At 32.4% G+C, this 13,538-nt stretch overlaps 2 protein-coding genes across 2 annotated transcripts; both read left to right on the forward strand.

Moving 5' to 3' along the window:
• The first annotated feature begins 1,555 nt into the window (after nucleotides 1-1,555).
• Nucleotides 1,556-8,137, forward strand: LOC104235844 (lauric acid 10-hydroxylase-like). Its single transcript, XM_009789670.2, has 2 exons — nucleotides 1,556-2,127; nucleotides 7,563-8,137. The coding sequence occupies exons 1-2, from the start codon at nucleotides 1,713-1,715 to the stop codon at nucleotides 8,135-8,137; spliced, it is 990 nt and encodes a 329-aa protein (XP_009787972.2). The 5' UTR covers nucleotides 1,556-1,712.
• A 1,771-nt stretch (nucleotides 8,138-9,908) lies between these two features.
• Nucleotides 9,909-13,249, forward strand: LOC104235843 (geraniol 8-hydroxylase-like). Its single transcript, XM_070167502.1, has 3 exons — nucleotides 9,909-10,401; nucleotides 10,593-11,053; nucleotides 12,118-13,249. The coding sequence occupies exons 1-3, from the start codon at nucleotides 10,188-10,190 to the stop codon at nucleotides 12,721-12,723; spliced, it is 1,281 nt and encodes a 426-aa protein (XP_070023603.1). The 5' UTR covers nucleotides 9,909-10,187; the 3' UTR covers nucleotides 12,724-13,249.
• Nucleotides 13,250-13,538: the final 289 nt, after the last annotated feature.

Genomic DNA, 13,538 nt, shown 5'->3' on the forward strand with positions numbered 1-13,538 from the left:
GCTGGTATTAGTTATACTTGCATTAATTATGCTGGTATTAGTTATGCTGACATATTTCTTATTCATTATTTGGTTTGATGTATTAAAGCATTGCACAATTTTTAAAAAAATTGCTTGTTTACAAAAATACCCTCAAAACTAGTCCATCACTCAAACTTTTTAAAAGAAACATATGTTGAGAAATATTTTTATATGAAAAAGTTTTAAAAAATTATTTAATTTGTCTACCTATATTGTAAAATAGAACTAAATATTTATTTACAAAAGAGGAAATATGCTAAGTATTTATTTATTTACTAGAGATATGATTTTGTTTCTCACTATTTGAATTATTTTAAACTTGCATTAATATAATAACTAGCATATTTTAATCAAGCATAAATTTTGAAGGACAATTTTGTCTTTAACTAAGCTAATACATGCATTAAAACCCATTGCATTGTTAATACCATGGTTTTCTATGCATTAGTTATGCATAGGATAATACAGAATAGGATGTATAACTAATGCTTGCATAACTAATGCATAGGTTCAAAATGTCTACCAAACAAGGTATTATTAATACACAAAGCTAATGCAAATATTATTTTATCTAATGCATCCTACCAAACGACCCCTAATAGTATTGTTCTGTAAGTTACAAATTTTCCACAAGTAGTAATGTTTTGAAATTATTGAAAAATCGAACTAAAACAATTGTTCATATTTGAATTACTTTTTTTAGCCAACCTTGTGCAGTGCCTAAATCTCTTATCTGTGCTGACATAGGATTCATCTGAACCTCTAATGGCGCTTCACATGATAAGAAAACCACCAACTGTTTCCCCATCAAAATACTGAAACAACAAACACTGTCAAAAAAGTTTTTTAAAAAAAAAAGAAGATAAATATTTATAATTTAGAGGGTAAAATAGGTATTTGGCAATCCAAAATTTGGAAAATCTAGTTGAGTTACCTTCTGAGTGTAATAGGCATAGTTCAGTGACTTTGTTGTTACAAACGAAAGAAAAGTGACTTTAGAAGATAAATTGAAATAATTGAATGAGCGTAATGGACTTTACATTGGAGCCGCCCCTACCACCAACCATTTCCCCAACAAAATACTGAAAATATTGTTGGACTTCAAATAAAATGGATAGCCCATACTATCAAATGGGACTTTATTCATATCCGTAGTTTGCAGTTTGAATCAAACTAATAAAAGTAAAATATTTTCATATAAATATTTATCATGTAACCGATAAATTGATAGTATGTTATTTTATTAATTTGTGATTCTTAAGAATAATTAAGATCAAATTATTTGATTTAATAAAAAAATCAAGTGTGAATAAATATTATTTGTGCATCAACTTTTTCTTTTGTATAGTCATTTAATATTTAGAATCCATTGACCCCACTAATACAAAATCACAATCATGCAAAATTCATTTAAGAGGAAAACACTTCCTACCAGGAATTTCGCTCCGGGTGAATTGCATCCATCCATCACACGTTTATATCATGTACACTTGCACTAATAATTCATACGTAGCAAAGTACACAAGGAATATCATATAGCTTTTTCCAAACCTTTCTTCTTAAACTTATATAGTATACAGATATAGAAAAAATATTCGACAAGGCCTCAAAGACTCCAGTATAAACCAAGATACGCGCGCAGCTCCAAATCTCTAGTTCGTAAGCCAAGAAATTTATAAGAAGAAAGAAAAATGGAGTATGTACCCATTTTGGTTGGACTGTCATTCGCCTGGATTTTGGTGCGTGGATTCATGTCACTTAGAAGAGCCAAAAGCTGTAAAAGACTTGCACCAGGTCCATTTCCTTTGCCTATTATAGGAAACCTTCATTTGCTTGGTGACAAACCTCACAAATCACTTGCTCAACTCGCAAAAGCTCATGGTCCAATTATGAATCTCAAGTTTGGCCAAATAAACACAGTGGTCATTTCCTCATCAGTCTTGGCTAGAGAAGTCATGCAAAAACAAGATTTGACCTTTTCCAATAGGTGTATTCCTGACGCTCTCCGTGCCTGCAATCACTATGATTTTTCTGTTATTTGGTTACCTGTCAATGACTCTCGCTGGAGAACTCTTCGCAAGATTATGAACTCTAACATCTTCTCAGGTAATATTGGTCGCGAGCACAGACGGATCCGAGATTTCAATTTTTTGGTTCAACTTTGAAGATTTTTAGTATTGAATCCTTTATATTTTTAAAACTAGTCTTAGGATACGCGATTTGCGCGTGTACCTATATCAATAAATACACAAATTTTAAAAATTACATACATATTATTAGATAATTTATTTTATAAAATAATATTTAAGTATTTTTTTTAAAATAATAAATATTATTCCCATTAGTTAGCTTAACAAATGAAGGAATTTTATTGTCACGCCCCAACTTCGGGAGGCGCGACCCGCGCTCAACCGAGTGGACCCAACTGAGCAAGTTTTATCAATCGCTATCTACCCAACTCGATAGGAATAAGGAAGTCATGCTTACCTTTATTTAAACTAGGAAAGATAGTACATTCAACATCTTAGTTCATTTTATATCACAACATTTAAAACGTGGTTAAATTTCCAAGGTTCCATACAAGTTATAGTGTAGAAGAAAGCAAGAGTACAAGGTTACAACACGTTCCATTGACCTATCCAATACCCATACATCACCCACACAAATGTCTACGGAGCCTCTAAGGATACAAAAGAGTGTTGCAATACTTGCCGGTAACAAGGCTCCGGCTATACCTTACGCAAATACCAAAATAAGATTTCCGGGAGGAAAAACGGCATGAGCCACGTAGAGCCCCGAGAGGAAAAAGGGGCTCACCAATACAGTTGACGGGAAGTGAAGGAGTGCTACTGTCGGTGGACTGGAGTACCTGCTATAGAACCACCTACAATCATAACACGAATGTAGCGCCCCCGGCAAAAGGGACGTCAGTACATTTGAATTGTACTAGCATGTATGAACAAACTTTACCCCAAGTAAAATCAAGAAATACACAGGTAACAAACAGTAATAGAATCAACAACACAATGCACATGAAAGGAACAACCAAAGCCAAACAAGTTCCACAATCTCTCCTTTTCCCTTTCAACATTATTTCATCACATCAATGGTTTCACAACTTTCACATATTTTCATTTTAATAGTGATTTCGATCACTTTTCCACCCTTATTACCTCGGCCACCCTTATCACCACAACCCACACCTTATAACTTTGTATTGCGGCGCGCAACCCGATCCCATCAGACAATTACATTTCACACGACACCACAACAATTCACAAAGAGTTTTCATAGACATCAATACCATTTCCATTATATGCAACAATCCGTATACAATTTAAGTCACAACGATAATTGCCGCGACAAGTCACGTATGATATTACCATAGTTGTTTCAATTGCATTAATTACGATTTCTTTCCATCATTTGTTACACAGCTCTTACCACATAAACACCTTCACACACACATGTTTGGCTTGTTGCCATTTACTTACACCATTATATCAGGAAACTTAGCCAACAACGTTCAAGACATATTAATCACAAGAATTCACAAATGGTCCACATAAATAACACATACCAATTACTCGTACACCAAACAAGGTGACTTTACAAAGGTTAAAGTTAGCCAACAACGTTCAAGGCATATTAATCACAAGAATTCACAAATGGTCCACATAAATAACACATACCAATTACTCGTACACCAAACAAGGTGACTTTACAAAGGTTAAAGTTAGCCACACATACCTCAAATTCACCCTTAGTGATACTACAATGATCCAATACACTTAGGCAACCTCAATCTACAATACAACATTCAATAGGGCCAATATTAATCATAAATTCCGTAACTTATGCCATTTAGACATATCATTAAACATCTTGTATGTATAGATCTTTACACCTCATAACTATAGTATTGGTTCACCCAACTATCACAATTAACCAACAATTCATTCCACCATCATTCCTAACCAATTTATAACTTCCAACAACATATGTGTGACAACCCATCTTCACCCAACCAACAAAATTCCATCAAATAATCACCTTCCAATCTCTACAATGACTATGTATTTATATTAGGAACTTATGGCTTCTAATCACCACACCAAGAGTCCCAATACTTAATTCACACTCATATACCCATAATAAATTCATACATGTAAGTCTAAGGGGGGTAGGATTACCTTTTGGAAGAAATCTTGCAAAACCCTCCTTTGAGTTCTTGAAGGAATTTCTTGAAGATCTATGTGTTTTATGAGTAGATTTCATCAATACTAGTGTAAGAATAATGGAATTTTACACCAAGTTAATGAAGATTTCTTACCTTGAAGATGGGAGGGGTTGGAGGTCTTGAGAGGGTGAAGAAAACCCCAAAATTCGAGCTTGAATGATCAAAAAAATGAAGAAAATATAATACCCCTTCGGTTTTTACACTAACCAGGGGTATTTTAGATATTTTACATGCTCCACCGCGTTCTGCCGCAGCTTACAGGCAGAAAAACCTTGGTTTGCCGCGGTTCGCCGCGGCCGCCCTCCTGGGCGCGCTGGTGACGCATGTCCGGTAAATTGGTTATAACTTTCTGTATACACCTCCAAATGACGAACGATTTGTTGTGTTGAGAACTAGACTCAAAGTCGTTTTAATTTAATAGGTTGTGCATCACTCAACACTTTATAGCTTATCCAAAGTGAGGTCTTGTGCGCATTCACTTACAACTTTAGCCTATTATGAAATTTCCAACTTGGCTTAGACTTAGGCCTCTCCTTAGACCCCAAACTACTTATAATATGACTTATACACTTATTAACTTATCTAGGTGATATCCATTATATCATGAACCCTCACTTGCACACAAGATAAAATAATTAGCCTATCTTGGCACCACAAAATCTTAGATTACTTAGCAAAATTTTTTGGGACTTTACACTTATTGTGATTTACCCGGATTTATGTCGAAACTTATAAAAATTGTTGTTTTTATGTGACCTAATACTGAAAATTTTATCACAATTTCTTTAAAGATTTGACAAATAACACATATTAAAAATAAATAAAAGAAAGTTGGCATTATATCTTCTTAAAATTTGATAGTGACAATGTTAAGTTTAAAGAATGACTAATATTGAACTAATATTTTACAAGAAAAAATTTAGTATAAATATTTAGCGAGATGCTTTTATTTGTTAGACTGAATGCAAGAAAGAAAAAAATGACAATTTATTTATAATCTGGTTGTCTTCTACAATTTTATCTTATTGCTAATTTGTATTTTTACCGATTTGAATTTTAATTTTACACTATAATTGATTTTACTATATTTTATGATTTCTTTCACCATCGATACTCTTCTTATAAAATTTTAAATTAAGTGTTTTGTCAATTTATCAAATAACTTTTCTTATATGATAAATTTGTAAAATGATTGAATTGGATTTGCTAATTAGTTAATTCAATAAATTAATTATTTCAACATTAAAAGAAATAAGTTAGTTTTAATTAATTTTAAATTCTAAATATTAGCTTATTCTAATTTTTAAATATTTGACAATAATTATATTTTTTTCCAATAAAAATTTGATTTTCAAATAGTAAGAAAAATCATATGTTTTGAATCTTTATGTTTTGAGAGTTCGTAATTGCTAACTCACGTTTTGCATAGTAAAGATTCTCGTAGAAACGGTTCAATACAACTCTATATTAATGGCCTTTAAATAAGGAAATTTATATAAGGTAAAAGTGTTATCAGATTTTAAAGTCCCTTTACCTAGTTTAATTACGAAAAATATGATAATAAAATTTTAGGTGATCTTAAAATCCTTAAATTAGAAAAATAATTAAATGACTATTTTATCTAGTATAAAATCTTTTTTTAACGGGTAAAATAAGCGAATAACATTTCGCTAAGTGCCTTTATGCTTTTAATATAGTATAAATATAGATTCTAATGCTCTAATGATGATATGTACAGTTACCCCAATATTTTGGGGCGGTTTTAACTAAATCTATCAAAATGTTAACTTTCCATTTCAATAAACAGAGAGAGAAGAAACCAAAATTCAAAATAACAATTTGCTAAAAAATTAATTTTGCCTGTTTTTCGCTTTTGGTTACCAAATTAGCCGATAAGTCTAACAGAAATAGACTAAAAAGATGTAAAAATTATGTATAATTTGGATTTGACCAAAGATGAAATTTTATTATATTAAACTATTTAAGTTCAAGCATAATTTAAATTATTTATAACAAAACAGAAAGGTTAAAGACTTGAAAAATAAATATGCGTGATGAGGATTTGGACAAATATAGAAGTTTATTATAGTTAACTATCTAAGCTTGAGACCAAGAATGATTAAATTATTTCTATCAAAACAAAAAGGGCAAAGGCTTGGAAAAAAAAAGTGCCTAACTGTTCCTAGCATAGCTAAAAAACAAACTTGGAAACTTAGAAGGATTTAAGAAGAGTCCTCATATTTAGGATTTTGTATATAGTTAAAATAAGGAAGCATTTAATAAATAAATTTTTAGTTGATTTCAAAGTCCAAAATGTTAGGGAAATAATTAAATGACTATTTTGTCTAGTATGAACTTTATTTTTAGGGGGTAAAAAAGGCGAACGACATTTTGTTAAGGGCCTTCGTGCTTTTAATATAGTATAGATTATGAGTTCATATTTATTATTTTTACAATTTTAATAGTTTTTCACATATAAATTTTTACTCCGCATCGAAAGTTATGAGTTCAGTTCAACTCATCGGTTCAACACTATATTCGCCTCTGGTTGCAAAACGGACAGGTTGAGTCAAACTTGGGCGGGTCAACTTGATAAAAGAAGTAAATTTCATGAATGACCATTCAACTTTGTGTTCATTACCCAAAAGTCATTTTTCTTTCTTTGGTTACACAAAAATCATTTTACTATGCTCTAGTTAGTACAATAATCATTTTAACCAGATTTTACAAACCTTCCAGCTGAAAAAGCTTTTATGCTCTTGACATTATAAATCCTCCCATTTATGTAATATATCTGTACATTTGATTTTTTTCTTAATATTAATTTTTAAGATATATAAGTAGCATTATTAAATTTGTCAGGAACATTACCGTGAACTAATCTCAAGTTCACGTACTTAATCGTGCCTAATAAAATATGTTTAACGAAAATTAAAAAATCAAAGTTCATTAATTTATCAGCCAAGCTATACCCATTAATTTAATAAATAAAAGACCCACATTTAGCAAAATGACACATTAGATTAATACTAAATAAATAATATTAAGAGATAAAGATTTAAAAAAATTAATATTAAACACAAATATCTTTGAAACTTTTTTTAAAATTTTTATTGACTATAAAAAACTATCATTTGTTAAACAAATCTATTTTTATTATTTTAAATAAATTTTAAAACTAAATACTATTTTTTATCATTTTTATATTTAAAATATGTTCATATTTGAATATGATTAAACAAATTCGAGTTGGTTGAGTGGATTACTTAATGTAGATTGATTTTATCACATATATACTCAGGTAGTAAGCTTGATGTTAATCAGCATCTCAGAACTAAAAAGATCCAGGAGCTAGTTGATCATTTTCACAAGAGTGCCAAAAATGGTGGAACAGTGGATATTGGCAGAGCAGCTTTTAGAACTTCCCTGAATTTGCTGTCAAACACCATTTTCTCTAAAGATTTGAGTGACCCATTTTCTGATTCTGCTAAGGAGTTTAAGGACTTGGTGTGGGGCATTATGGTCGAGGCTGGTAAACCCAATTTGGTGGACTATTTTCCCTTTCTTGTGAAAATTGATCCACAAGGTATAAGGCGGCACATGACCGATCATTTTACTAAGGTTCTTGACCTTATGAGTGGTTTGATTGATGAGCGGCTAAAGGAAAGGAAACTGAGAAACCATGCAATTGTTGATGTTTTAGATGCCCTTCTCAACATTAGCCCAGAAGAGTTTGACAGGAATCGAGCATTTGTGTCTGATTTGTGTCTGGTTAGTGTGACGGTAAATAGGGTCGCTTCACTACCTTCCGAAGACAATAGTGTTTCGGTTGCCGTCGCTGGAGGTGGTATCAGTGTTGTGCGTGGTTGGCGATGAAAAGGAAGTGGAAGAGAAAGAGAACTCTTGAGAAAAGTTGGCTTCAATCCACGAAAACAATGGATGGGAAGATGTGATTCATTATTTTTCCCTTTTTATATATTTTCCATTTTCATTTTATTTCTCATCTCTTTTTGAATTATGAAAAATAAGAAAATTTTCTTTTTCATGGTTTATTATTTATCCATGTAGCTGCTATTCAAGATAATGACAATCATATCCTCTTAACCAATTATTTTACTAAGAATTCTAATAATGTAATGTTTCGTTTCTTATCTGTTTGTTATTGTTTCCTTTTTGTTTTCAAGTTAAAGTTACCTAAATTTAAAATATTGCTAGAGAGTTAAGATATCAGACGACTTAAAATTGAGTATTTACTACACTAAGGGATTAACACAATTTTTTATATTTAAAACAATTATTATTAGCCACTAGCTTATCCAGTAATACATAATCGAAGTGATATTAATTTGGAACGAATACAAACATCCATTTTTTATATAAGTTGAGTTAGAAATTTGTGCCATTTTTAATTCTTGTGTTGCTCCTCTGAGTACCGTCCTCTTTCTCTAATATTTTAATATAGCCACTTTTCAATTTAGACATGCATAGTATTGCTACGGAGTAATATATTGTTCAATAGTTCACTTTTTCTTTCTGCCCTTGTATTTTGACACTAAATGATGGAAGACTGACCATAAATAATTTTCATAAGTAGGGATCTTATTCTTCTAATGTTTATGGTTATCTATTTCTAGGATGGTATCAAACAAAGTTGCTCGAGTCTACGTTGTTTGGAGAAACACATAATTTAACTATGGATTGAGATCAATATATTGTGTTGAAGCGAGGGTAAAGAGAACGGGGAAAGAAATGACAGAGACTCCATAATTTGGAGTTTTAGAAAGGAAGAAGGGATTGGATGCAGAAATTTTCATGCAAGAGAGGGATAATTTAATAGATGGTCTCTTCTTTTTTAAAAAAAAAATCTTCTCTTTTTCTGTATCCTTCTCTTTTTCTATGTTCTTTTCTGTTTCCTTCTCTTTTTACTGTTTGTTTAAATTTTATTTGCGATAAATTAATGAGAAACTATCAATATAATATTATAAAACATATATGTAAACAATTAATAGTAAGAACTAAGAAATAAAATATTAACAAAAATGCCTTAGAGAAAGAAAAGAAAGCATGCGATATTTAGGTTTACTTTCCTAAATTTTACATCATCATTTCTCCTTTTCTTTAGTTTTTCTATTTTATAGGTTTCCAATTCAAGCTCACATATATTGATCTAGATGAGTTTTAATAAGTTTCAATATTTAATCTGAAATGCTCTCACAGATTCTTTAATTTTTATATAGGATCTAAAATTATATAACGATTTGAGAAGAATCATGAAAGATGGTAAAATCATCTATATATGACAGAGATTAGTATATACATTATTTGTATATAGAAATAATAACATAACTATTTAATTTTTTAATAATCGCGCGAAGCACAGACAACTACACTAATTTTTTTGATAAATTCAACAAAAGACTGAGTGACTTTATATTAAAAGTTGGAATGAATTGTAGCCTGCACTCATCTTCCTTCTATCCTTGAAAAAAGAAATGAATCTTTTTTTTTTTTTTTGTATTTTCTGTTGATTTTTAAATATTAAAACAATAAAATTAAACTAATAAAGTGGTAGTAAAACCTCACTAGCCACCCCTATGAAAATCTTGCCCACTCCTATGAAAATTGAAAATCTTGCCCACTCCTATGACTTCATTGCCCATAAAACCCTAACTAGCCTCCATTATAAAGCAAGATTAAGCATCCCAAACTTACAAGAAGAAAAGAGAAATGGAGTGCGTGACCATTTTGCTAGGATTGTTGTTCATATGGATTTTGGTGTATGGAGTGATGTCACTTGAGAGAAGCAAAAACAAGAAGAGACTTGCACCAGGTCCATTCCCTTTGCCTATTATTGGAAATCTTCACTTGCTTGGTGACAAACCCCACATAATCACTTGCTAAACTCTCAAAAATTTATGGTCCAATTATGAATCTCAAATTAGGCCAAGTAAACACAGTGGTTATATCCTCGTCAGTATTGGCCAGAGAAGTCATGCAAAAGCGAGATTTAGTCTTTGCCAATAGGTCTGTCGCAGACGCACTACGTGCCCGAAATCACTCTGATTCCTCTGTTGTTTTTCTACCTGTCAACACTCGCTGGAGAACACTTCGCAAGATTATGAACTCTAACATCTTCTCAGGTAAATAGACGATTGCATTTTGACCCCTTCGACTACCCTTTTCATTCATTTTGATGCAATAGCTTGTTTGGCATTTCGAGTTTAACACATTAGATCAAATCAATTAACGAGTTATAACTCAATCTATTTGAACTTTCACAAATTGAGCGACTGACTAGAAACTAGATTGATTTTGTGACTTGTGTTCTCAGGTAGTAAGCTTGATGCTAATCAGCATCTCAGAACTAAAAAGATCGAGGAGCTAGTTGATCATTTTCACAAGAGTGCCAAAAATGGTGCAACAGTGGATATTGGCAGAGCAGCTTTTAGAACTTCCCTGAATTTGCTGTCAAACACCATTTTCTCTAAAGATTTGAGTGACCCATTTTCTGATTCTGCTAAGGAGTTTAAGGACTTGGTGTGGGGCATTATGGTCGAGGCAGGTAAACCCAATTTGGTGGACTATTTTCCCTTTCTCGTGAAAATTGATCCACAAGGTATAAGGCGGCGCATGACCGATCATTTTACTAAGGTTCTTGACCTTATGAGTGGTTTGATTGATGAGCGGCTAAAGGAAAGGAAATTGAGAAACCATGCAAATGTTGATGTTTTAGATGCCCTTCTCAACATTAGCCCAGAGCTTGACAGGAATCACATCGAGCATTTGTGTCTGGTTAGTTTATTACGTACTCTGATTTTCCTCAATCCGTAATTATCTGTTCATTTCTTTTACTAATTAATTGTTCTTCTCCGTGCAAAGTATAGTCGGCAGTGGCGTAGCCGCCCTAGGCCGTGCGTGAGTTCTGCCTATTTTATTTGTCAAAACTAAACCCATGTGTGGGCAATTTAATTTGTTTTAGATCTAATAAAATAACTCATAAAACCTAAAATTTGTGTAGAAATAAACAACTAATCATAAAAGTAATTTTTTAACTAAAAGTTATTTCTTAAGTAAATTTTACAATTTAAAAGACAAGCTCTACAAAAATTTCTTCAACAAAAGCTCTCTGCAAACTACAAGGTCTCTCTTTCAATTGATAAGCTTACTCTTATTAGTAAAATTTCTAATGTTGTTTTTGTTATTTTAAGTTTGATTTATAAAATTATAGTCCTATCAAAAGTTTTTTTTTTATCGTTTAGCTATATGTTGCCTAGTTTGATCTAAAATAATTCGTACACAATTCATTCATGGACAAAAAAAATTTATTAAGCACTCTTGACGGAATTCCTGGCTATGCCATTGATAGTCGGGTGTAAATATGTGAAGTTGTGATGGAATAACTATCAGCAATAAAATTATCTTATTATTACTGTGTTGCTTGGATCCTTTAATAATGTTGCCATATATGTATTGGATCCTCCAAAAATATATAACTTTTGAACCTCTTACACGCACACGTTTTGACATTTTGGAAAAATCCGGAGAACAAAGAACTATGATGATCTTAGCGGTGACAAATATTTAGCGTAACACTAGTTAGCTTTTCCTTAGATGTATGTTCCGTAAGTAGGTTCGTTAAGGTCATATGCAATAATGCCACGCATTATCAACACTTATTGGTCCCTTTTTTTGCTATGTCAGCGTTTCAGTATGTCCAACTGACAACAATATGTGATGGAACGTTTTACCAGCTAGATTTTTTTTATTTTTTATTTTTTGATGAAGTAAGTGGTGACGTTTTACCAGCTAGATTATGGCAATTATGTCATGGGATCTTACAATAGTAAGTTTTACAGGACTTGTTTGTAGCAGGGACCGATACAACATCAAATACGTTGGAGTGGGCAGTGGCGGAACTACTTAAGAATCCACATACTTTAGAGAAAGCCCAAGAAGAACTTGCACATGTGATTGGCAGAGGCAAACTAGTAGATGAAACTGATATTGCACAGCTACCTTACTTGCGATGCATTGTGAAAGAAACATTACGAATACACCCGGCGCTTCCTTTCTTAATCCCGCGCAAAGTGGAGGAAGATGTTGAGTTTTGTGGCTATATTGTCCCAAAAGACTCGCAAGTTCTAGTGAATGTGTGGGCAATTGGGCGCGACTCTGACCTATGGGAAAATCCGTTGGACTTTAAGCCAGAGAGGTTTTGGGAGTCGGAGATAGATGTTCGAGGCCGGGATTTTGAGCTCATACCATTTGGTGCTGGTCGGAGAATTTGCCCTGGATTGCCTTTGGCTATCAGGATGGTTCCAGTAGCACTAGGTTCATTGCTAAATACGTTTAACTGGAAGCTTCAAGGTGGAATTGCACCTAAAGATTTGGACATGGAGGAAAAATTTGGTATTACCTTGGGAAAAGCCCAACCTCTGCTAGCTACTCCAATCCCACTCTAGCTATAGTGATATACTTAGGGGTCGTTTGGTACACGGATTAAATTAGCTCGGGATTATAAGCCCGGGACTAATTTATCCCACTTGTGAGGTAGGATAATGTAATCCCGAGTTTGATAGGATAATATGGGATATCCTTTATTAAGACTGTGATTAATTAAATTTATACCATGTTTCGTTGACGGCACCATCAACCAAACATGGTATAAATTTATTTAAGAAGAATTTACCCAAATAGCCCACCTAACCACTTAAACTAAAATTAGTCGGTTGAGGTATAATATATGCATAATTTATGTATCATATGTGTATAAATATGTATAATCAATGTATAACCTATGTATATGGCTAGAAAATGTAAACAATAAATATCGCCGACTATTTGTGTAAAAAAATCCCAAAATTTAATCTCACGCATTATCTCACCTTATCTCGCATATCAAACGACCCTTTAAGATTTTAACTTAGTAGATTAAGAGTACCACAATATCTATCATTTCTTTGTGAATGTTAAAAATATATTGATGAATCGGGCTAAAAGCGTTATGGATGAATGCTCACGCACTGTCAAAAGTCTACGTACATGTCATTGTATTTTTGTAGAATCTATCCTTGTGTATCCTTGGAACATACAGTAGCAACTCACCTAATTTAGCTAGTGCATGAGTGAAATTATCGAGGAGTCCATTGCAATCTTATCATTTAGAAGGACAATTCGTAATAAGAAGGTTTTTGTAAGTGAACCTACGCGCAAAGATGTGCACATTAACAAAAACCTTCCCATTGTTTTTTTCCACATATATATACACTACTACATT

Source organism: Nicotiana sylvestris, chromosome 2, assembly GCF_000393655.2.
Source record: "Nicotiana sylvestris chromosome 2, ASM39365v2, whole genome shotgun sequence".
Classification (NCBI taxonomy): Eukaryota; Viridiplantae; Streptophyta; class Magnoliopsida; order Solanales; family Solanaceae; genus Nicotiana; species Nicotiana sylvestris.